Genomic DNA, 27,071 nt, shown 5'->3' with positions numbered 1-27,071 from the left:
GGGTGGATTTTGCCAGGATACAGACTCACTGGCTGTTGGACCTTCCAGATACAGGTGTATTTTTATTACAATCACTTGAAACACCTTGACTGCACATGGTGATTTCCATTTAACTAATTATGTGACTTCTAAAACCAACTGGCTGCAACAGTGATGATTTGGTGTGTCATGTTAAAGGGGGTGAATACTAATGCAATCAATTAGTGTTTTATATCTGTAATTTCGATCACTTTGTAGAGATCCGTTTTCACTTTGACACAAGTCTTTTTTTGTTGATCAGTGTCAAAAAAAGTCAAATTAAATCCATTGCGACTCGATGTTGTAAAACAATCAAACGTGAGAGCAAAGTCAAGATGACACTAAACGGCAACTCCTTTGCTTGCCTCTTCAGAAAAAGCTCTATTTCTATCTTTGATAGCTCTTTTTTACCACTTTTCAAGGTTCTTCTGAAGACCCAGAGTTACACTCTGACTTTGGTTCTTTGCCAGAATGGGACCCACTCTCAAGGCCTCATGACCGGCCATTTTTCGATATGCCAAGGCTGTGGCCTGGAAGACTAGCGTGCCTTCAGGGTGCTGGATTTCCGTGGCTCTGGAGACTGACTGATTCAAGACTGGTGCCCCTGACTGAGGTGTTGTGGGAGAACACGGAACATCAGCAGCAATGGGTTAGCTGCCTTGGGCTGTATGTCCAGAGACCTGTGACTTTCCGGGGCCGATCCTCTGGGCGCAGAGCTCAGAAAAAGCGAAGAAACAGACTTTTAACATAAATCAGCGTTTATTATTATCTCTCTCCCCTTGCTGTGGAATGGGGGACACCTCTTTTTCCCTTATTAGGGAGAGAGAGAGACCCTTTGATATGTTGAATTACTGGGTGAACGCGTAGTCTTTGGGCTACTGCAAGTCTAATCTGTATCTTTACTGATGCTTCGCTGCACTTGAGTGCTGGGTGGAGAGCGCCAATGCTTTTATGCTGGTGGGGGGAGAGGGTGGGTTGTTGCCTTTCTGCTGCTTGTGCATGGGTAGGGCTTTGGGATTCTAACGTTTAACTGTCATTTTTTAGGGTACTCCTGTTTTTGTGGATGTTTGCAAAGAAAAAGAATTTCAGGATGTATATTGTATACATTTCTGACACTAAATGTACCTATTGAACCTACTGAAATTCCAAGGAGGTGAATACTTTTCATAGGCACAGTATTCTGTATACAGCTAGGGTGCCTAAGACTTTTGCACAGTACTGTAGGTCTTTAGGTCTTTCCAGTTACCAAATAACACTTCATACTACTGAGCTAATACAACACTTTTCCAGCTGCCTATTTTAACCAATATACACTTTGGTGTAAAAGTCTTCGGCACCCTAGCTGTATATATGTACCGAATAGTTTTGTGCAGTACTGTAGACAGGGTAAATGCACATAGAATGGAAGACTTTGTACAGTTTATTGTATGAACAGAGTCAATGAATTACAGAACCAAATGGGAACATTTAAACCGTCAGAGATGATTAGTTGATAGGATGACAGATCATTGTACTATGCATATTCCCCAGCCTGGTTGGTTTGGTATCATATCATGTGCTGACATGATAATGTGGACTTGATTCGATGTATCCATTAATAGATGTGGTATTGTGAGGCTGACATTTCTGCGAGAGGCAACATCACTAATTTGGCATTACACAGCTGATAAAAGTAACTGTATTTAGAAGTTCAGAATTTTAAATAAGCTTGAAGTTATTTGAAAAACAGTTTTTGAAGGATTAAAAAAACTCACCTTTGGAAAAAGAGCTGCCATCTCAGCTACAGCAACATGTATCCTCTCTGAGCAGGGCATAAAGCTAATGGGTGCAACAGGACAACAGAGGGAATGGGGGAAGGATGGGGGGGTTGGTAGGGAAGAAGTAGTCATTAATCATTCAGTTCAAACACTACAATATTTGAGTTAAAATTAACATTCAGTTGTCAGGAACTGAAATGGGCATGCAGTATCAACAATACAATGGCAAGGGTATTCGACTTCATCTTTGGGATGTGACGGTAAAGTTTGCAAAGCCCAAGTATCTGGGCTCAACTTGAGTTTATATTTTTACGAACTGACTTAGATTGAGTGAATTACACGAGGAAGGCCATAATTTGTTGCTTCTTTAGTGGATAAATCCTAAAACAAATTGTGGCTTAAATTAAGGGAACAATGATTTATATTGGAACTCTGCTCCATGTTTTATCTACCTGAATTATCTGAACTTATCCTCCTTCCGCTCAGTGCTCTACATTAATTCTTACTGTACTGCCTAACACCATCAGCTCTGAATAGAATTGCTATTGTCTTGCAATGTAAAAACAGGAAGCCCGTGATTTTTTTGTGCCTGCTCTGCTGAAAAATTTCTAGATTTATTGCACCAAAATCTGTCAGTTCATTACAGACAGCTGCATTCCATTCAATCACTCAAAGCCTAGGTTTACTGAGGTTTGTCAGCAGGTTTCAATAACTGAAGGGCTGGGAGTAGAAAGCAAATAAGTTGCACAAATAAAAATAAATTTGATTTCAAAGTTTTAATTATAAGCATATTTAGGTATCTTTTAAAACGAGTCTATATATTCCTTACAACTTTAATAGCTGGCAAAGATGGGAAAGGGTCATTAATGTCAGAGCTTTCAGGACATTTCAAGAGCTGAAACCTCAATGAGGCCTTTATTCTTCTGCCTGCAGGGCCCATGGTCTTCAGGCCAGTAAGATCACTGTGCTACATCTTTACCAAAGGACTGCTGGCAGTGTTTTTGACCAATAGATCAGTTGTAATTGTGGAAATGACTGCAGTGGAAATCTGCTTTCTATATAGAAAACAATAACTTAAGTAAAATAAGCCAATAAAATATTTTCCTTTCACAATATTCTCAGCAATAATCTCACATCCTTTGATTTCCCTACTAATAGAAGAAAATCAATCTCTCTTCAATATACTCAGCAACCAAGCATTCACAGCCCTCTTTGGTAGATTATACCCAGTAGCTTCATCCAAATCATTGATAGGTTTTGGACAGCAGGGACCCCAACACTGAACCCACTTCACAATGCCTCAAGCATAAATTTACTTGTTCACTCCCACTCACTTTATGACCAATAACCATTCTTCAACCCACATTAGTAAATTATTCCCACTGCCATACGCTTCAAATTTGTTTAATAACTCAGCACCTCAAAGCTCAAACACACCACATTCACTGGTTCCCCTTGATCTGCTGTGGTCTGCAAAACGTCATATGACTTTTCTTTCAGAAAATCTGCCCGTTATTAGTTCCTTAGTTCCTTTCTTGCTACTTAATTTATACTTCCATTTTCCTATTACTGTCATCAATACGATAAATACTTACATGACTTTGAACTTTGTTTCCAAATCAGCACTCAATTTAGATCTAAATGGTTTGAATAACTGAGCATGTGTTGCTTCATACTAAGAGTCTGTGGCCCCTGCATTAGGAAATACTACACCCAGAGTTAACCTATTTCATCAAGAAAAAGGCCAGAATTCTTCTTAGTGGCAGTCCTAGGTCACTGTCCTTTGACTTGTTGAATATTTTATCTATGAATACTCAGTTAGGCTAGTATCACCATGAATGCTAATGTCTTTACTATGTTCTAGATCAGTAGTTCCCAACCTCGGGCCCATGGAAGCCTTGGTTAATGATATTGGTCCACGGCATTAGAAAATGGCTGGGAACCCATGTCCTAGAATCGTTTTGATATCAGGAAGCTGTTCAAGCCACAAGTGCCTCAGAACCATCTTAAAATACTTCAGCTCATTTATTCCCTTCTACTAGAGATCTTTTAATGTGTATATGGATCTTAGTAAGGTGTTTGAGAAGGTTCACCAACGTAGACTCATTCAGGAAGACTGAAGGCACAGGATCCAGGGAAAATTGGATCCGTGGATTCAGAATTGGCTTGCACACAAAGGAATCTGTTCTAGGACCCCTGCTTTTTGTGCTTTTTTAAAAAAATGACTTGGATGAGGAAGTGGAAGGGTTGACTAATCAGTTTGCAGATGACAGGAAGGGTGGTGGGATTGTGGATAGTGTTGAAAGTTGTTGTAGGTTACAACAGGATGCAGAGCTGAACTGAGAAATGTCAGATTGAGTTCAATCTGCAAAAATGTGAAGTGATACATTTTGGAAGGACAAACTTGAAGGCAGTGTACAGGGTCAATGGCAGGATTCTTTGCAGTGTGGGGATCATGTCCAGAGATCTCTCAAAGTTTCCATGCAGGTTGATAGGTTGTTAAGAAGGCATATGGTGTGTTGGTTTTCAATAGTTGGGAGACTGAGTTCAAAAGTTACAAGGTAACACAGCAGCTCTATAAAACACTTGGGAATACTGTGTTCAGTTTTGGTTGCCTCATTATAGAAAGGATATGGAAGCTTTAGAAAGAGTGCAGAGATTTACCAGGATGCTGCCTGGATCAGAGAGCATGTCTGTGAGGAAAGGTTGAATGAGTTAGGGGTTCTCTTTGGAACGGAGGAGGATGAGAATGTCTTTTTAGAGGAGTACAAGATGATAAATGACATCAACAGTGCATAGCTAATGCCTTTTTCCCTAGAGTGGAAATGGTTAACAGGAGGGTATAATTTTTAGGCAATTGGAAGGGAGAATAGTCTGGGACGTCGGAGGTAATTTTTACAAAGTACTGGGTGTGCCAGAGGTGGAAGTAGAGGCAGATACATTACAGACTCTTAGATAGGCATATGGATGAAAAAAAATGGAGGCTATGCAAGAGGGAACAATTAGATTGATCTGGGAATAGGTTAAAAGGTTGGCACAACATTGTGGGCTAAAAGGCCTATACAGTGCTGTACTCTATGTTATATGATACCCTTAATGGTCAACAGATACTAACTAGGAACTTCTACTCATTCTTAGAATCTAAACATTAAAAAAAAACTGGTGGCAAGATCTGAAGATCTGGTAGCTTAAAAAAGAAAATAAATTTCAATATATATCACAATGTTCTCTGCATATCATTTTCTGTCAGCTTTTCTCATTTCCCTCTCACAAATGCTGAGATACATTTGGCACATTATCAATACTACCTCAGCCAATTAACTACTTAAATTCAGAATAATTTAAGTTTGCAGTTTGGTGTCAAATTAGATTTGGATTAGGAACAAAGTAAAACAAAAATTCTAGACTAATATGATTGAATAGTTCAGCAATGCTTAATATTAGCTGAAGTTTATAACAGTTCATAACTTCATGTATACAAGGGCAAAACGATAGACAGGGAACCTTTATAAACTGTCTGCTAGACCAAAGAACAACACAAGGGTGATTTCCAATGGACTCTTCGCTTCCTCCTTGGGGAGCAACTCTTGGCCAATCTTATTTGAAAGCAATAGGATTAAACTTCGGAGGAATCAGGAAGCCTTCTCTCACTTCTTCCTGAAAGGATTATTGAAAACTATCTTCAAGCAAGAATTTGCAGTTTGAAATAGATATCCTTTTCATGAAACAATAGTAAGTGTTTTACTGCAATATACACAAAATGCTGGAGAAACACTGCAGGTCAGGCAGTATCTACGGAAATGAATAGCGAGTCAACGTTACGGGCCGAGACTATTTTTTCAGGGTTTGAGAAGGAAAGGGTAAGTTGCCAGAATTTAAAAGAAGTGGGAAGGGAAGCTTTTACTCTTGTATCATTCCCTTTCCTTCTCAGTCCTGAAGAAGGGTCTCGGCCCAAAACATTGACTCTAATCATTTCCTTAGATGCTACCTGACCTGCTGAGTTCCTCCAGCATTTTGTGCATGTTGCTCTGGATTTCCAGCATCTGCAGACTTTCTTGTGTTTATGGTAAGCATTTTATTGATTGGTTTAAGCAATGTTAATTTGTTCTATAATCAGACTGACAATATCATCCCTTTCATTGCATCATAGCTTCTTCAAAAATGAGGGCAAGTGACAATTATCTGCATTTATAAGAGCAGAGTCAGGATAATGTTAAATCAGCAATAAAGACGAAAATAGATGAGAAGCCCAAACTTCAAAGATGCAAGTGGTTTGGTCAGAGATGACATTGGAGAAGATGGATGTAAGAGTTTAAGTTTACTTTAAAATAGGGAGATTTTTCATGTCAAGAATGCTTTGATTTGCTGAACTATTTTTTGATCACAACCATTCATCCAGGACCTGCTCCCTTCTCATTATTACCATCAGGGAGGCAGTAGAGGAGCATGAAGACAACGTTCTTCAATGTTTTAGGAACAACTTCTTCCCCTCTGACATAAGATTTCTGAACGGACCATGATCCCGTGAACAGTACCCCACTACTTACTTATTTTTTATATTTCTTATTGTAACTTTGTATTTTTACATTTTGCCCTACACTGCTGCTGCAGAACGACACATTTCAGGACAGACGTCAGTGATAACACTTCTGGCTCTGCTTCATTTGAGATCACTTCCCAGATCACTCAAATTGTCTCTAACCTTAACTCACATTAACATGATCTGAGACCACACAATCATGTGCCATTCCACAAGTAAACTTGACTCATGATGAACCACAGGGGGTTGATCAGTTTCCCCTTGTTCCACTCAGGTACTAGATTCTAGATGGAATCTCGAGTGAAAACTGATTACAGGCAGAGGGAGCAGGTTACAGTATACCTTTGGTTGGATTCCAAAGCATGCAAACTCTGCATTGCAGGGTCAATCCAAAAGAATCTAAAGATTGCTGTGAGAAGCCAGCATGGGAAAATGTAAGGGCATTTATGATAGGCAAGAATAGTAATTTTTAAATACAGCTTATTTAAGTATGCTGAAATGTATACAACCTTACAAAATGTTATTCCTTTTTCTGCTTTAATGCAGAGTCTTTTCGATGAGTATCTTCCAGTATCTCAAGTATGAGAATTAACTGATACCCACATGCAAAGCTTCCTACAAGTCTTTGAAATCTGATATTTCCTTCACATCCACCCAACTATGCTCCTCTAACTTAGATCTTGAACCAGTTCTATTGTTGCCATGGCTGAAATGGATAATGTAATGCAGACAGGGGTTCTAATCCGGGAGTTTTCTTCTCCATATGGTTCATTACTACAGCATGTAGTGCTTTTTGCTTACTAAGCTATCGGAAAAAATATGCACTTTTAAAACAGGTAAAATTAGTTCTGGTTTATAAGAATTGACAAAATTAATATATGGGCTTGAAATGGTGCATTTACAAATTAATCAACAAAGAGGATTTAAAACAAAAATAACTTTTCCCGCTCCTCAGTAGAGGGCTATTTTGCAAAGACACTGTAGCTTACATTAGTAGGCGTTTTTAATGTTTAATGAGTGGGTTTACAGATATCAGAACAGACCCCAATCCTGTCCTCGCCCAACATCCATACATGGGCACCTTCTATACAAGGCCACTAGATATAATTAAGGGCAGCCCATGACAATTTTTTCTATATCCTAGCCTAAAGCACAGGCATCCATTTTAGCTAAAATCAGTTAAGTCAGCACAAACCAGAGATCAAATGTTGCTTTCATTAGATCAGGGGTTCCCAACCTGGAGTCCACAGACTCCTTGCTTAATAGTATTGGTGCATGGAAACCCCTGGCTTAGCATCTGCACTTATAAAGTTGAACGAGTGGAAAACTGAAGGCAGAAGGGATGTACTTGCAGGTATGACAATGTATACATTTGTCACAATTTTTAATGTATAGCAATTCAGATGAACTTAAGCAGAAGTTTGATATATTACTTTGCAATTTAGCCATTAGACTCCATGTGTGCAACATTTTTGTGCTAAACGAATTTCCTTTTCACAAAGGGTGATACTTAACACACCACAGTGACAATCATGCAGGGAAAAAGAGAAAAGATGGAGTGCCTGGGAGGCAGAGACAGAGGTCAGAGTACCAGGTGGCAGGGTCAGGCTGCTGCTGCAGGGTCAGAGGCTGAAGGGAAGATTTGTCGGGCCGCAGAACCAACGTACTGAAGCAGCCGAGGCTATGCCTGAACTTGCGCAGGCTCTCGCGTTCAATCTGCCTGCTGGAATGTAGGGAAGACAGGGATCGGAAGCAGAAGGGGAAGAGAAAAAGAAAGAAGAAATTGCACAAAATGAATTCAGATTGCAAAGAGAAATAAAACCAAAATGAAAGACTTCAGATAAAAGCAATGTGGGTTACAGCAAATAGCTGACTTGAGAAACAGTTCCAAAATGTCAATTCATGCATTGCAAAATTGATTTGTCCATTTGAAGAATTGAGCAACTTTAATATCCATTGACTATAGAGGAGCAGACTTTTTACAGAAGTTATGTAGACATTGTGATGACTCAAGACAAACTGAGAGCATGTAACCAAGCTTAACAGAGCAAATTATAGCAAGAAAGAACAGAGCTGTTATATTTGAAGCATTAGAATGCCAGTCTATGAAGGTACTCTCTATGTTTTAAATATGCAATACCATGCATGACTAGAACTGATTATTCATGCCTGTGTCAATATTAAATTCCCTCAAGCTATGGAGCGAAGCAACACCACCAAGCTAGTATCTTTGATATTCTTTGATTTTCTGTAACATAAAACAGAAGGCAAACTATAGGCTTTGTCTACTGGATCAGTAAAATTTGAATGTCCAAGTAAACAGGATCCAAGGAAGTTCCAGGCTGAAGACCTAAAAGATAGGATACTTCTCTTCTTGTTAAGTAACCTGTGATCAGACTTGGCAGACTATTGGCCAAATTTCTTACCCATTCCCACTTTCAAGATTGACATATGAAACACCATGGAGCTCTTCGATGGGTGTACACAGTATTCCCTTTTGGAAAGTGACAAAACAAAAGTAAGCAGGTATCCAAGCATTCTGCTGCATTATACACATGGCCTTCAGTCTAAGACTGAGCACAGATGCTCCTCCATATTCAGAATGGAATTGAGGCACAAAAGTAAACAATTTTTTTTTAAAGATTGAATGGTGAACGGTCAAAGGCACCCATAAAGATTGAAAAGACAAATAATCCAGTTTGGCTGATTATTTACAATAAAACGTTGACTGATTGTATTTGTAGTTAAAAGCTTCAATTAAAGTGGAAGAAATCAAAATCTTGCCACCATTGCCTGAATTGGATGGAGAACAGGAGGTATGATAAAAATAAACAATGTTTCCTTCTCCATAGAAGGCAAAATCAGATCACCTGCTTTGGAATCACTGAGCAGAAACTTTCTGTATGCCTACAATCAAAGACACCATCTAATGATGAAACACACAAAATATAGAAACAGCTAAGGCTACCAGGATAACCCAAAGGTAATCATAATCATTATGTGCCATATCGTATGACATAGAAGATCACGATCCCACAACCATGATTGTTTTTGGCAAATTTTTCTACAGAAGTGGTTTGCCATTGCCTACTTCCGGGCAGTGGCTTTACAAAATGGGGTGACCCCAGCCATTATCAATACTCTTCAGAGATTGTCCGTCTGGTGTCAGTAGTCACATAACCAGGACTTGTGATGTGCACCAGTTGCTCCCATGGTTTCATGTGACCCTGATCAGGAGGTGGGGGTTACATCTACTTTGGTAAAGATCTATCTCCACCCCACCACCCACACTAAGGGATTAAGGAATGGTAACATGTATCATTATGTAAACGTAGTGGTTTGATTCTAGTTGTGATATTTATAGCTAGACTTAGTTACAATAAGAACAAAACAATGTGAATAGGTGAAAAAACCTGTCAGGTTCACTGATATCTGAATCAGAATCAAATTTTGCACCATACAAGTCAGCAATAATAAACCTCATTCATATTCTGTGATATCATTCAAGATAGAACATCTGACATCTTTACTGCATCTGACCTAAATGTGACTCCTAACTCTCAACTCTCCATAGGAATTGTTACCTCAGTTCAGAGACAATTAGAAATGTACAATAAATGCCAGACACAATAGACTCAATCTAAAATGTCAACTGCTCATTTCCCTCCATAGATGCTGCCCGACCTGCTAACTTCCTCCATTTTCTTACATTACACAATGCACCCACAGACATCCATCCTACACATCCAAGACAACCTGTCCCTCCTCTGCTTTGATGTCAAAATGACAGGTTCCACAAGTTTATCCACAACCATAAGACCCCAAGAACTAGGAGAATCAGACCATCCAGATGGTCCATTGAATCTGCTCCACTATTCCATCATGACTGATCCATTTCCCTCTCAATCCCATTCTCCTACCTTCTCCACACAACCTGTAGTACTATGATTAACCAGGAACCTATCAACCTTCACCTTAAGCTGTCTGTGGCAAACAATTCCATAGATTCACCACCATCTGACTGAAGAAATTTTTCTGCATCTCTGTTCTAAATGGATGTCTCTCAATGCTGAGGTTGTGCCCTGTAGTCCTAGACTTCCCCACTATAGGAAATACCCCTCCACATCCACTCTATCAGGACCTTTCAGTATGAGATCCGCCCCCCCCCAATTCTTCTAAACTCCAGCAAGCACAAGACCCAGAGCCATTAGATGTTCCTCATATGTTAACCCTTTCATCGCTAAGCTTATTTTCATAAACCTCTCCAAAAGCAGCACATCCTTTCTTAGATAAAGGGCCCAAAACTACTCACAATTTGATTACAATCTGACCAGTACCTTATAAAGCCTCAGCATTTCATAGAACATTACAGCACAGAAACAGGCCTTTTGGCCCTTCTTGGCTGTGCCAAACCATTTTTCTGCCTAGTCCCACTGACCTGCACCTGGACCATATCCCTCCATGCACCTCTCATCCATGTACTTGTCCAAGTTTTTCTTAAATGTTAATGTTAAATGTTAAATGCACTTACCATTTCATCTGGCAGCTCATTCCACACTCCCACTACTCTCTGTGAAGAAGCCCCCCCCCCAATGTTCTCTTTAAACTTTTCCCCCTTCACCCTCAACCCATGTCCTCTGGCTTTTTCTCCCCTAGCCTCAGTGGAGAGTCCATCATCGTGCCCAACGCTGGCCCCCTAGGCCTGAGTCGACGTAGTAGTAGTAGTAGTAGTAGTAGCCACAGTGGAAAAAGCTGCTTGCATTCACTCTATCTATTCCCATCATAATTTTATATACCTCTATTAAATCTCCCCTCATTCTTCTATGCTCCAGGGAATAAAGTCCTAACCTATTCAACCTTTCCCTGTAACTCAGCTTCTCAAGTCCCGGCAACATCCTTGTAAACCTTCTCTGCACTCTTTCAACCTTATTAATATCTGTCCTGTAATCTGGTGACCAAAACTGCACACAGTACTCCAAATTCGGCCTCACCAATGCCTTATACAACCTCACCATAACATTCCAACTCTTATACTCAATACTTTGATTTATAAAGGCCAATGTACCAAAAGCTTTCTTTATGACCCTATCTATCTAAGGAGGACATAAATAATCTTCTGGAAACAGTGGGGGACCGAAGGTCTAGTGAGATGGAGGAACTGAGGGAAATACATGTTAATAGGTATGTGGTGTTAGGTAAATTGAAGAGATTAAAGGCAGATAAATCCCCAGGGACAGATGGTCTGCATCCCAGAATGCTTGAGGAAGTAACCCAAGAAATAGTGAATGCATTAGTGATAACTTTTCAAAACTCTTTGGATTCTGGATTAGTTCCTGAGGATTAGAGGGTGGCTAATGTAACCCCGCTTTTAAAAAAAGGAGGGAGAGAGAAACCGGGGAATTATAGACCGATTAGCCTGACGTCGGTGGTGGGGAAAATGCTAGAGTCAGTTATCAAAGATGTGATAACAGCACATATGGAAAGCGGTGAAATCATCGGACAAAGTCAGCATGGATTTGTGAAAGGAAAATCATGTCTGAAGAATCTTACAGAATTTTTTGAGGATGTAACTAGTAGAATGGATAGGGGAGAACCAGTGGATGTGGTATATTTGGATTTTCAAAAGGCTTTTGACAAGGTCCCACACAGGAGATTAGTGTGCAAACTTAAAGCACACGGTATTGAGAGTATGGTATTGATGTGGATAGAGAATTGGTTGGCATACAGGAAGCAAAGAGTGGGAATAAACAGGACCTTTTCAGAATGGCAGGCAGTGACTAGTGGGGTACCGCAAGGCTCAGTGCTGGGACCCCAGTTGTTTACATAATATATTAATGATTTAGACAAGGCAATTAAATGCAGTATCTCCAAGTTTGCGGATGACTAGAAGCTAGGCGGCACTGTTAGCTGTGAGTAGGATGCTAAGAGGATGCAGGGTGACTTGGATAGGTTAGGTGAGTGGGCAAATTCATGGCAGATGCAATTTAATGTGGATAAATGTGAGGTTATCCACTTTGGTGGTAAGAACAGGAAAACAGATTATTATCTGAATGGTGGCCGATTAGGAAAAGGGGAGGTGCAATGAGATCTGGGTGTCATTATACACCAGTCATTGAAAGAGGGCATGCAGGTACAGCAGGCGGTGAAAAAGGCGAATGGTATGTTGGCTTTCATAGCAAGAAGATTTGAGTACAGGAGCAGGGAGGTTCTACTGCAGTTGTACAAGGCCTTGGTGAGACCACACCTAGAGTATTGTGTGCAGTTCTGGTCCCCTAATCTGAGGAAAGACATTCTTGCCATAGAGGGAGTGTAAAGAAGGTTCACCAGGTTGATTCCTGGGATGGCAGGACTTTCATATGATGAAAGACTGGATTGACTAGGCTTATACTCTCTGGAATTTAGAAGGTTGAGGGGGGATCTTATTGAAACATATAAAATCCTAAAGGGATTGGACAGATTAGATGCAGGAAGATTGTTCCCGATGTTAGGGAAGTCCAGAACGAGGGGTCACAGTTTGAGGATAAAGGGGAAGCCTTTTAGGACCGAGATTAGGAAAAACTTCTTCACTCAGAGGGTGGTGAATCTGTGGAATTCTCTGCCACAGGAAAGAGTTGAGGCCAGTTCATTGGCTATATTTAAGAGGGAGTTAGATATGGCCCTTGTGGCTAAAGGGATCAGGGTGTATGGAGGGAAGGCTGGTACAGGGTTCTGAGTTGGCTGATCAGCCATGATCATACTGAATGGCGGTGCAGGCTCGAAGGGCCGAATGGCCTACTCCTGCACCTATTTTCTATGTTTCTATGTTTCTTCCAGGTCATTTATGAAAATTAAAAAGAGGAGGGGTCCCAAGACAGATCCCTGTGGAATATCACTGGTCACTGACCTCCATGCAGAATATGAACCATCTGCAACCACTCTTTGCCTTCTGTAGGTAAGCCAATTCTGGATCCACAAAGCAAAGTCTCCTTGGATCCCATGTCTCCTTACTTTCTAAAGGTGCCTGGCATAGGGAACCTTATCAAATGCCTTGCTGAAATCCATATACACTACATCCACTGCTCTACTTTCAACGTGTTTTGTTACATTCTCAAAGAATTCAATCAGGCTGGTAAGGCACGACCTGCCCTTGACAAAGCCATGTTGACTATCCCTAATCAGATTATGTTTCTCCAAATGCGCACAAATCCTGCCTCGCAGGATCTTTTCCAACATCTTGACCACCACTGAAGTCAGACTCACTGGTCTATAATTTCCTAGGTTATCTCTACTCCCTTTCTTGGACAAGGGAACAACATTTGCAACCCACCAATCCTTCTCCCATCCTTATTCATGATGTAAAGATCATCGCAAGAGGCTCAACAATCTCCTCCCTCGCTTCCCACTATAGCCTGCGGTATATGTTCATATACACATGGAACAAAGCAGTCCCAACACTAACCCCTGTCACAAACTACTAGTTACCAGTGGCCAACCAGAAAAGGCCCCTTTTAATCCCACTTTGTTTCCTGCCAGTCAATCATCTATCCATTCTATTATCATTCCCATAACACTATGTGGTTTTATTCTGTTAAGCAGCCTCATGTGTGGCACCTTGTCAAAGGACTTCTGAACATCCAAATAAACATCCACTGACTCCCCTTTGTCTATTCTGCATGTGATCAACCCAAAGAATTTCAACAGATTTGTCAAGGAAGATTGCCCCTTTAGAAAACCATGTTGACTTTGTCCTATTTTATTATGTGCCTCCAAGTACCCAGCTTCATGTGACTATAGTTTTTTAAATCCCAAGGTGAATACAGTAATTACAATGCTGCACCGGTAGAAAAATACATGAAAGTTTCTCACCTGTCGTGCTTGTTTTCCTGTGCCGCTCGTAACAGCTCCTGAATATTTTTTGTGATTTGTTCTGTTTTGCGAATGACGTCCTCTGTGCTAGGGAGTGAGGATTCTGAATCTGCACCCGGATCGTCCACTCCCAGAATAGGGTTCTCCCCGTGACGCCCTTTGCCCTTTGGCTTAACCTTTCGGCAAGAGCTTATGTCAGGCAGAAAGAAATAAAACAGGTTAGTATTTTGAAAATTACAACTTAGATCTTGATTTGCCAAAAGCTGGAATGAAGGAAATAATAAGGAAACCTAGCATTATTATTACTTATAGTTAGAGAAATCGAAGATAGAAGGAGGTTAAGGCTGATTTATACTTGTGCGTACAGGCTACGCCATAGGTCTGATTTATACTTTTGCGTAGCCCTACGCCGTAGCGAGCATGCGTAGTTGTGACTGCGTCGCTCTGCAATTCACTGCCAAAACGATAGTTGGCGGTGGGGTTTCTATGCCACTGTGTTCAGTTTCTTCATAAGAGATATGGATGAGGAAATGCAGTTCAAATATTTTCGGATGTGGGCAGGTAGATTTGATGATTTCGTCCATCATCTCCAACCATTTATTTGACATGGCGGAGAAAAGCAACCGGAAATGCGTTGCTACCAAGCGGACCAATCACAGTTGCTGTGGTCTGCGTCGCCGCGACACTCGAGTTACATTTTCGGGGAGGTGCACGTAGGGTACACGGTACCTACGGCGTACATTTTGCGCACAAGTATCAATCAGCCTTTATGACTCAGCTCTGGAGGGGGTTGCTGAGACATCTGCAGTACTGTCGATGTATTGATCTCCTTAACGAAAGCAAAGTATGCAAATGCTTGATCGGAAACAGAAGATACTGGAATCACTCAGGTCGGGCAGCATCTGTGGAAAGAAAAGGTGTTAACATTTCAGATCAAAAATCTGTCATTGGAACCAGGAAAGCAAACAGGTTAATGTTAAGCTGCAAGGAGTGTGGGGGAGGGATGGATAGAACAAAGGAAATCTTTCCAAAAGAATGAAGTATGGAAGTCCTGGAGTTAATGGGTTAATGGAGATGGTTGGAGAGAGAAAAAAAAAAGTAAAAACTGAAATGAGGGCAAGTAGAACAGAAATACCAAGGAACATAAAAGTAACAAAATACAAAGATGCCAGACTTACCCAGAAGGTCCAGCTGGGCTAATACAAAATAAAAAATGAGCCAATATGGGCCTACTGAAGAAATGGCCAGATCTTAGCAATACAGTGAAAGCAGATTAACTGAAACTGTAGGACTTAAGCCTAAAAGGCTGCAACTTGCTCAGATAGAAGATAAGGTGTTTTCCTCAAACTTCTGTCAGGCTTGGTTATAATAGAGCAAGAGGCCACAAAGATAAGTCAGTGGGATAGAAAAAAAGTCCTGACGAAGGGTTCCAGCCAGAAACGTTGACTGATCGTTTCCACTGATGCTGCCCGACCTGCTGAGTTCCTCCAGCGTGTTGCGAGTGTTAGAAAAAAAGTGACAGACAGGAGGGCGGTTTGATTCACCTCTGCAGATTGAAGGCAGGTGCCATGCAATGTAGTCACCGAACTGCACTTGGTTTCTCTTGCACAGCGGTTCCCAATGTTCTTTATGCCATGGACCCCCATCATTAACATGGGGTTCCATGGAACCCAGGCTGGGAATCTCTGCTCTAGAGTAAAGGAAACCACATTGAGCACTGAATACAGTGCATCGGAAGGACTGCCTGTGTCCCTGGATAAGTGCAGAGGTAAAAAGACAAGTTGCATGGAAAAGTACTGTAAGGAGGGGAATGGTTGATGGGGACTAAAGAGCATACCGCAGTGTCACAGTAATAAAGTAACAGCCCCACTCAAAAGCTGAAAGGGGAAAGGAGAGGTGTATCTGGTGATGGAACCTTGTCAAAACTGGCAGAAATTGTATGATGACCAGTTGAAATAAAAAGGAATGGGAGGACCACAGGAATGGTATCTTCCCTTGATCCAGATAAAGATGCATTCAAAGGCTTTATTGACTATGTAGAGGCAATGTCACTGTTCGGGAAGACATCTCAGATGCACCAGGACAGAAAATCTTACCATTAGCACAAATGCTCTAGTAAAGAAAGAACCGAGTGGCAAGGAGAGAGGAAGATTTTTTGTAGATAGCTTGTAAATGGATGGGTGTTATTAGCGTTGAATTTGAGTGGAGAAAGGAAGAGATTCAAAAACAGATGGGATCACATGCAGATGAGAGCTGGATTGAAATTGGCAGTGAAAGGAATGAAACTTTCAATTTCTGAGTGGGGGAAGCAATACCAAAATAGTCATTGGTGTACTGGAGGTTATGGGTTGTGTCCCAAGTCAGACTAAAAAAAACTCTTTCAAAATAACCCATAAAGACAGGCATAGCTTGGGACTATTCAAGTTCTATTAGCTGTATGCTCGGTACAGGAAAAAAAATGGAATTGAAGAAATTGTTTAATGTGCTATAAACAATTTTTCAAGATGGATTGATATCTAGAATTGATATAGACTCTCTTACGACAGAAATTTGGACAGACTAGGCTTGCATCCACATGGCTTAACTGAAACATGCAAGATCCTGAATAGTCTTGACAGAATGGACAGGATGTTACCACTTTTGAAATAATCCAGAATTAGGGATTATTGCTTAAAAATTAAGAGTCGTCCTTTTGAGAAGAGCTCTCTCTTACATGCTTGTAAATTTTTGGAAATTATTAGTGGAAGCAGTGACCTTGAATATTGGAATGCCACAAATATATTCCTCATGTTGTCCCACATTTTTATTGAGCAGGCAGGCACATTTGAGGAGTCAAGTAGCATATAATACGGCTCCTAATTTGTATGTTAATTAAAACAAGGGACCCATATTATTTCCCATTACTGACCAATAGTAGCTGGTGTATTCACTGTTGTCTGGACTTAGAAGTTACCTAACCTGTAGATATGCATTTTATTAATTACTTACAATGGTTATAAAAAGTATTTACCCCCCTTGGAAGTTTTTGTGTTTTATTTTTTTACAACATTGAATCAGCGGACTTAATTTGGCTTTTCTGACACTGCTCAACAGAAAAAGACTCTTTTGTATCAAAGTAAGAACAGATCTTAAAGTGATTGGCAATTACAAATATAAAACACAAAATGATTAATTGCACAAATATTCACCCCGTTTAATATGACACACCAAATCATCACTGGTGCAGCCAGTTGGTTTTAGAAGTCTCATAATTAGTGAAATGGAGATCACCTGTGTGCAGTCAAGGTGTTTCAATTGATTGTAGTAGAAATACCCCTGTATCTGGAAGGTCCAACAGCTGGCGAGTCAGTATCCTGGCAAAATCTACACCATGAAGACAAGAGCACGCCAAGTAGCTCCGCGAAAAGGTTATTGAAAAGCACAAGTCAGTAGACAGATACAAGAAAATTTCCAAGTCACTGAATACCTCTTGGAGTATGGTGAAGTCAATCATCAAGAAATGGAAAGAAAATAGCACAGCTGTAAATCTGCCCAGAGCTTGCCGTTCGCAAAAACTGGGTGACTGTACAAGGAGATGAGTGAGAGAGGCCACCAAGAGACCTGTGACAACTCTGGAGGAGTTACAAGCTTCAGTGGCTGAGCTGGGAGAGACTGTGCATATAACAACTGTTGCCCAGGTGCTTCACCAGTTGCAGCTTTATGGAAGAGTGGCAAAGAGAGAGCCATTGTTGAAAAAACTCATGAATTTTCAGCTAGAGTTTGCCAGAAGGCATGTGGGAGACTCACGTTAGCTGGAAGAAGGTTCTGTGGTCTGATGAAACCAAAATTGAGTTTATCGGCCAGATTAAACACTACGCTTGGCAAAAGCCAAACACCGCACATCATCAAAAACACACCATCCCTACCGTGAAGCATGGTGGTGGCTGCACCGTGCTGTGGGATGCCTCACTACAGCAGGCCCTGTGAGGGAAGAGGGTAAAATGAATGGAGCAAATTATAGGGAAATCCTGAAGGAAAACCTGATGCAAGAGAACTGCAATTTGGAAGAAAATTTGTCTTCCAGCAAGACAGTGACCCCAAACATAAAGCCAAAGCTACATAGGAATGGCTTAATAACAAAAGTTAAGGTCCTGGAGTGGCCAAGTCAGAGTCCAGACCTCAATCTAATTGAGAATTTGTGGCTGGACTAGAAAAGGCCTGTTCAGTCACGATCCCCATGCAGTCTGACAGAGCTTGAGCAGTTTTGTAAATAAGAATGGGGAAAAATTGCAGTGTCCAGATGTGCAAAACTGGCAGAGACCCATCTACACAGACTCCAGGCTGTAATTGCTGCCAAAGGTCCATCTACTAAATACTGACTTGAAGGGGATGAGCAATTATGCTATCAATTATTGTTTTTTAATAAATGTAATAAATTTAGACCAATTTGTAGACATTTGTTTTCACTTTGACAGAAGAGTCTTCTGTTGATCAGCGTTAAAAAAGCCAAATTAAATCACTGTGATTCAATGTTGTAAAACAATAATACATGAAAACTTCGGGGGGGGGGAGGAGTGAATACTTTTGATAGGCACTGAATTTATTGAGATACAGTGTAGAATAAGCTCTTCCAGCCCTTCAAGCTATGCTGCCCAGCACCCTCTGATTTAACCCAGGGGTCCATGGACCCCAGGTTGTGAAGCTCTGCCCTAGCCCAATCAAGAGACAATTTACAATGACCAATTAATGTACTAACCGGGTAGGTTTGCACTATGGGAGGAAATCCATGCGGTCACTGGGAGAATGTACAAATTCCTTACAGCCAGTGGCCGGAAATGAACCCGGGTTGCTGATAATGTAAAACGTGCTAACCACTACGCTTTCTGAGCACATTTTTTAAAAAAAACTTAACCCACAATAACTGTTTCTAAATAAAAAGGAAGGAAATGAATAATATTGCAACGTAAATCTCCACTAGTCTAACCAAAGTATATTTTGCGCTAACCACAGGCAGTTCACAAACTACTATGATTCATTTGATAACTTCCCAAGTTGCATGGTTCCCACTCATCCTGCAAGAAACTGGATTTCATACATATTATTGTAACTAAATTATTACAAATGTTATTGGGAAAGAATTTGAAAGCAATAAAGATGAGCTTGAAAATGATTTTTAAACCATTTGTAATTCGATTATTTTTTAATAAATGTAAATTTTCCCACTGCCTTAGCGTGGTAACTTAATCCATACCCTGTATCATCCAGTTCCAAGTCATTTGCTGCATTATCGTAGTCACTATCAGGCATGCTGCTTTGTTTCTCAAGTTTTGATGCCTAAAAGAAATTAAAACAAATACCAAGATGCAAATACAGTATGCTCACATGGTTGATAATTATTAGATGAAATAGTAATCCTGACCCAAATGGAAAATAAAAGCAACTGCATGCAAACTAGTTAGTAACAAAAAGAAATTCTGGTAGGAATCAAATCATGAAACATTTAAACTAATGCACATGCTTAAAATGCAGAGCCTTATTAATCTTTCAATTTAAAATTTGAGGAAAAATATGCATCTTTTGAGAAGGTTTCAAGAGCCCAATCAAAAAGGTAAGGGGGGTTGGAGAGAAAGAATAACAGGACATTATGTAGGGGAGTCTGTTTTGTCATTGCACTTGATCGATTTTATTGTCTTAAGATCTAGGTTGCGCAGCACAACACCAAGGGAATATTTAACTCAAAAGTTTAGTTAAGATTATATTTTACAAAGCACAAATCATCCCAGAGCAAGCAGGTTCTTGTGAACCTCTAAGACAATGAAGGGCAAATACACAGCTTTGCACCCAGTTTTAAAAATTCTTGGTTTGGAGATTCTCTTGAGGATAAAATACTTTTTTAAAAAACAAAAGATCAATGATACACTGTTTCTGAAAAAGTAACCTTCAATTTATATGGATATGATTTTTATTGAGATTTGGAGAGCCTACCATTATCTATGGTTAAAGAAACATTTCATTTACAGGTAAATTGTGTGTTCAACAAATTAAAATTGCTTTCTAATTTTAGCTGAATTAAAACAATCTTCAGGTGAACTTTGAAGGAAAACAGGGTTAAAATGCTAGGCATTAGAATTTGGATTGTTAGCAACTTGCATTCATTCATGCATCACAAAGTTTATAAATACTGTAGTGTTATTTGGAAGTCAAACAATTCCACAAAATTTTCTTTGGCACCATGACAAAGAAAAACATTCAATACAAATCAGGTTTTTTATTCAGACATATCTCACTTTGAAGAAAATACTTATTTTTGTTTAAAAAAGTCATTTTAAAAGTGAGTACATGCTTCAATGAAATAAGTCAAACCATGCTCAAGGCAGGATGCTAATGAAGCTGTGCTGCATGATGGCTGGTACCATTGTTCTCATAATGCTGTGTTAAAGAATGATTTTTCTGTGTGGATATTTACAAAAGACAAGATGCCAATTCATGTAGTATAGTTACATGGTTATAAAAAGGGCCTCTTGCACCCAATGCCAAATCAAATATAATTAAGTCCATTAGGTCCAGCACTGAAAATGAAAATCTAATTTAAGATGTCCAATCTTCACTGCCAGGCAATGAAGCCATGAAATCAATAAACAGTTGATCGTATTTCAGATCCAGGCCATCTGGGAGCTGTTTCAAGAGATCTATTTAGCCAGCACCCAGTCACACAGTTCATTTAAAGTAGTATTAAGATCAAAAAATTCTTAGCAATGGAAGCGTTTTTAGAAAGTGAAGCAAACTTTAAGTCAACAGCAATCTTCTGAAAGCTTTCACCTTATGGTACAGCAACCAAACTGAACGATGACCCAATTCATATTTGCATATATTGCAAAGGAATGGAATAGAAAAGAAAACTGAGCATTTCCCCCAATTATAATCCAGTGGAATTCATGCCAGATTTCCATCTCAGGTTGTGGGATTCAAAAATGAATGTTAAACATTATATAACTTGCATTTCAAATAATATGCTCCAGTTACTCAGGGTTTCAATTGCCACCAGGAATATTATTCTTTATATTTTAAAACACGTGTTCCTTTGAACACAGCCATTAGCTGCTGAATGTTTTTTTGTGTAAATGGCAAGGTGTTATTTCACTTTTTTCATCATCCTGTGCGAGAGTAAATAACTACAGCAAAGAACCCATGGTGGCTCTGTGTGTGTTAATCTAATGCATAGCTAAGACATGTAGACCAAGGTCATGCCAGCTCTATCTCTTATCTATGATCTCAGCCAGTGTGCTAATGTTCTTGCTGCTTGGATCAGATGCCACGAAAGCTCTTCTGACCAATATCCAAAAATGCACATTGGAAGTGTGGACCTTCAGCAAAGACAGACTAGTTTGATTGCAAAGTTCATGTTTTTTTGTGAATGCTTGCAAGAAGATGAATCTCAAGGTAGTATATGGTGGCCTATATGTACTTTGAAAATAAATTTACTTTGAAGTTTGTCAGTGCACACTCTCATTGCTTACACGAGTTATAATTTTGAAATACTGTTAATTAACCTAAAGCGCATGCAACCAAATGACATAAAGGAACCCATGTCACCCAGCAGTGAAGGGAAATGACACTCTAGCTGAAATCAGCAAGGGATCAGAGATTGAATCTGGGAGATACCAGACCTACATAACTCAGTACAGCACTGGGTAATGATTCAGCTGCTAATAATCATGGTTGCTTGTGTATGCTTTGAATGGTGATCTATTTAGTGGTACCTACATATGCTGTAGCAAACGGTTAAGCTTTGATCGCAGTAAAGCTCATTAAGTTAGGTGTGCAATGTGACCTGTCGTTGGAAGCAAGCAGGATTAATAAACTGAAAATGGTGAAAGGCAGAAACAATAATTAGGAATATATAGGTCAATATGCAATTAATACTCCAGTGAAAAGACACTATTCATGCAGAAATTAAGGTAGAAAGGAGAAAAGGAGCAAATGAGGTGCAACAGGCACTGCAGGTGTCACTGCCTCCACCACAGTACAGACCAACTGAGAAGGTACTTAACCCTTCGGGTGCTCTCATCCCGAGACCATGAAAGCGTGGAAGGGAAGGAGGGTAAAGACGAAGAGGAGGTCACAAAGGCACTCCTCCCAATCTGAAAGGGGAAAGAAGAAACACTCGGGCAAAAAATTAAACACAAGAAAAACAATGAAAGAGAATGAATCTACAGACTATAAACATATAGGTATGCCAAGTTTTTGCACGTGGACACTGCTTAATATTTTTTTAAAAAATGAGTATTTATAGTTAAAATGCAATAAATTGTCAAGCAATCCACAAAATATGTAGAATGCCTTATCAGTATGATCGAGTAAAATTGGTAATATTTGTAAAGTTATGAACATTGTACTAACAAAAAAATAGAAATCCATCTCAACTATCCAAATTTATGTTCACTAAAATGAAGCATATTCCTATTAAATAACTCATCACATTTACTTACTGACCTTTAGTCATCGCTCCTCGTTATCCTGATATAACAGAAGCAAGATCGGACTACTATTTCTTAAGCAACTTTTTGTTTAGCTGACCATTGCTGGACCAATAATATCACTTAAGGTGGTTTCCCTTAAGGTGACATCCAAGATAGGATTCTGTGTAAAGTATTCTTTAATGATCTGTGATTTCAAAAAATAAAAATGCCAACTAATGAAACAAATTGGAAACTAGGAATTCTGATATAGATTGCAGTTTATTTGTACTTTTTTTGAATGAAGAAATAGATGATCCTACAGAAAGCCTACAATACATCAATCCTATTATTGACCAATTTCCTAAGTCTCATCTTGAATATTTTAAAATCTAGCTACATACTTGTGCATAATGAACCAACCATTTAATGTAGATTAATGCAATTACCCCAGTGATAAATTTAAGGAAAACTGATGAGAATGTGGGGAGAATAAGAATTGAGATTAATGCAGGATTCATGCAAATAGATGGTTAGCAGAAATCGATTGGATTGAACGGCCAACTTCCAAGCTGTATCTCTGTGACTGAGTAACACAGACATCTACAAATCCAAACACTTTACTCAGGAGGCGGCTTTCCTGCAGGAGTCAATGCAGGAACTAACTGCTGTGACTAAATGCGAAAAATATGAAGAACTTCAGTGCATTCTGTTAGGTACAATGCAACATTTCATTTGGTTCATTTTCACCCAATCCCACAGATACATTTCTCTGGTTTGGTGTGTCACTTCTTTGGAAGATAAACTCCAATGAATGAATTCCAAAGAATTCTTGGTAAGCAGTCAGAATCAGGTCAACTGTTCTTGTCTGAGCCTGGGGTTCAGCAGTTTGGGTTCTCATCAATGGAAGGGCCAGCAATTTCCCTGGGACACAGAGCTCTATGGAGAAACTAGTGTCACAGTGAAGGTCCCTGATGGATCGACAGAAAGTTCATTGGAAGACCGATTTTGTCTGTGTGCTTGTCTTCTGACTTTTAAAATAAAGCTTCAGAGGACTGGTATTGATGGAAATTACTGTTCTGGAGCTTAAGATCTGACCCATCATTGGAGGCAAGAAAAGGGAGATAGGATAGGTTAAAGAAAGTAACTTGTGTTTTGGTAAATTTTCATTTTGGTAAATAAACAGATTTAAAGAAATGATGGGCAGCAAAACTAATTCTATTTACAAGGTACAACAATTATTTCAATGTCCATATTCAAATATTACATTCAGTTCAATGCTTGTTTTAAAGTTGTTACTTGGCATACCTACACAGAAGATAAATCAAGTCAATATTTAAAAGTAATAAGAATGAATGAAAAATAATCTATGTACAACTGGTAAAATTAAACTTATGACTAAGACACACACATTTTGTCATTTACATTAATTGTTATTTAATAAACCAGCAAAGTTTTTCCAAAGTAAAAATCAGGAGGACAGAGTCATCCAAAAATATTTACCTTTTGTTCAGACAGATTCAACTCAATCATTACATTTTTATTGGTTTGGAACAAATTGCCCATGGTAACCAACAATACTAATATAACTTTTTATTTTATAATGTAGAATTATTTAAACATACAAATCAAAATCTCCATTTCTTTTTAGTCTCCCCATCCTAGGAGTAAATTTTTTGTGATGCGAACACCACCAGTGTTTACCTGATTGAGATTAGAATGGAGGGATTGTCCCATTACAGATGTAGTGGAGTGGACCTACAAATCCAGAATTTGGAGGAATAACAGATCATCACATTGGAAAATGAAAATTATTTTGAATTTGACAGAATTGACAAAGGGTAAATTATTTTGTCTGGTCGGGGTATCTAGAACTAAGGGCTACAATCTCAAAATTAATCATTCCCTTCTACGTTCAGAAGATTTTCCACACAAAAGTTACACAATCTCTTCAATTCTTTCCCCAACAGTGCTTAAAGGCTCAGTGGCTAACTATATTTAGGACAGAGAGAGAGAGAGAGAGAGGCATGAATTGATCTTTTAATACTGAGGGTATAATGCCTATGGAACTGGTGCAGTAAAGTACTGCAGAAATAAAAGAAAACTCATGTGTTCCATTGAATGGCAGAGGAGACATGAGGGGTCAAAGGATTTCATCCTGGTTCAATTTGTGTTTTTGTTTTACCAATTTACATGGAAGTGAAAAATATGTGGCAAAATACAAGAGATGTTGGCAGTATTCAATCATCTAACATTGATATCAATGGGCCAAATATTCTTATCCCGAGGATGGATTTGTTTGAAATTGGTACAGAATTCTGCAATATAAAATTTCAAGCACTGCTAAGTGTGAGTTACTAATTTTCAAAATTCAAATGACTCTGCAAAGCCAGCTGAAGTTTGATGAAACACCAATACTTTTGTGAAAAAGATATTCTGAAGATAGTTTGCAATTTAAAATCAAACCTGAACAATGAATTAAACAGTTAGTTATGCTCAGGCTAAATCCATTTGGGGCAACAATTTTTCTCTTCATAACTGTTAAATAATGATGTAGCAGAGGGAAAAATGGAATCTCGCAGATCTTTCAGCAGACTGAGTAGCTAAAAGTCAAGGCTGAATTATCACTGCTTTTAAAAGACAAACATCTCTTTTACCACAACACCAACTCCCTGTTTTGAAATTCTAGTACCCAGGTTAGAAACAGAAAAAAGTGACCATGCAAAGAGTAACATCAGCAATATTTATATTGCTTTCCTTGCATAAAATTGATGTAATAAGTATAACTAGCAAAAAATTATGACTGGATCCAACCTGTAGCAATGGGAATGAACAATGATACCAATAAAACTGACACCTAGAAGATCTTAAACCTTCAGATATTCATTTTCATAATTATTCATAACTGAAAACTGTAAATGCTATCAAAAATTTAAGATTGAAAGAACAAAGGTGGTGTGTTTTAATTATTTGGGGAAACTAAAGAATTAAATAACAATGCATAGAGTTTGCTTTAAAATGAACATTACTTTTAATGATTTTTGAATCGTTAAAAATAAAGATGTGTAAATGATATTTAACAGCTTCAGCTTTCCCCATTTCTGTGCCTGCCTTCCTAGGCACTGATTCTAGAACCTTGCCCAAGATGGTACTTTGCCAGGATTTGAAACGCACTTGCATATTTCCCATGAATTGGGAGAGAACTACCAGCAACATGCTCTTTGTGGATCATTGGATTCTGTACTTCAGCACCTGCACATTAGAGAGCCAAGTCAGGGGCAGTTCCGGGTCACACCAAGCTGATGAGCAGATGCACTTTGAACTCTATGCCGGATATGGCTAATGGATCTAACTCAGCCCCATTGCTTCGAATGGGATCATAAGTCTGTGTGGAAAGGATAAACTGAAATGGTTTGGTCTATTTCTTTACTAATGTTTCAAAATTTACACCAGATAAACGTGCTTTTAAATGAAATACTTTAACTTAAAATAATTTAACATTTTAAATTAAGATATACTTTAACTGATTTGAATGTCTCAAGTCATCTGGGACAAACTTAAAAAGACTGTCTAAAGGCCATCAGGATAGTGTGGGGATAGGGACTCAAAATAATGCAATGAGGTCCAGTGACCACTTGCAGATCACCATACTTCAAAAAGTGCTCACATAAGCGAGGCCTGTGTGTTCTTGGAAGCCATATGGTCACACAAGTCGGGCTTTGGAAATAGTGCAGGAGTGTACACAAGTTGTGGACCTGATCAAGCATAATTCAGCCCCTTGTATCAATTATTCAAATTACAGATAGCAGCACAGCCAAGCCTAATCCAAATCTCCTTTAAAAAGCAATGTAACAGTCTCTAGCATTGTTGCTCAAAAGCATAAAACAGCAACCCCCACCACCCCTCACCCTCCCCCAGTCAAGGGACAGTTGAATTCCAACAATCCAACTGATGTATCAGCAGGGACCAGGCAAAGATACACCTGGTCTTACAAGGTCAATGTTGCCATTCGTGGTGTCAACACAAAATGAAACATGACAAAATTTAACTTCTCTCTGATGGAATAATCTGCTTGTTTTAAAAACATGGTTTTATGATACTCGTATGCCATCTAGTGCTTCAAGCAGACATTTTCTTTTTCCCCTCTGTTAGCATCTGGTCGAATCAAGTTAGTTGAAGGTCTATCAGTCTTTAAATTCTTGAAATTACAATGAGTATGTTAGCACAAGTCCTGAAATAATAAAATGGAGAAAGGTTTAGGGCAAAGGTTAACATGACCTAGGTGTCATTTTTATTCTTCCAGACATTTTATAATTAAAAATTCTTAGCTAGGTACCTAAAAGTAGTATTAGAAGAAATGAGACAAAGACAATAAGACAGCATTGTGCAAGCTGCAAAGAAAAATAATTTAGGACAAAAAGCGAAGGAGGGAAAAAAAAAGCACAAGTTGCTTACCAGAGCCGATGGCGAACTACT

General features: G+C 39.2%; 1 protein-coding gene across 13 annotated transcripts in view; it reads right to left on the bottom strand.

Annotated features, from left to right (window-relative positions):
* The window catches only part of git2a (G protein-coupled receptor kinase interacting ArfGAP 2a), a 120,285-nt gene that overhangs the window by 11,013 nt on the left and 82,201 nt on the right, over window positions 1-27,071 (bottom strand). For 4 of the 13 annotated variants that reach the window (XM_063034349.1, XM_063034358.1, XM_063034353.1 and 1 more), the window contains 5 exons: window positions 22,191-22,280; window positions 19,391-19,473; window positions 14,161-14,349; window positions 7,907-8,038; window positions 1,773-1,836 (listed from right to left, as the gene is read on the bottom strand). In XM_063034349.1, coding sequence (XP_062890419.1) covers window positions 1,773-1,836; window positions 7,907-8,038; window positions 14,161-14,349; window positions 19,391-19,473; window positions 22,191-22,280 — 558 coding nt within the window. The other 9 variants (XM_063034354.1, XM_063034359.1, XM_063034360.1 and 6 more) reach the window with 7 other exon arrangements.

This window comes from Mobula hypostoma, chromosome 27, assembly GCF_963921235.1.
Source record: "Mobula hypostoma chromosome 27, sMobHyp1.1, whole genome shotgun sequence".
NCBI classification, from domain to species: Eukaryota; Metazoa; Chordata; class Chondrichthyes; order Myliobatiformes; family Myliobatidae; genus Mobula; species Mobula hypostoma.
Note: the sequence above shows the minus strand (reverse complement) of the source record. Positions and strands in the feature narration are given on the sequence as shown.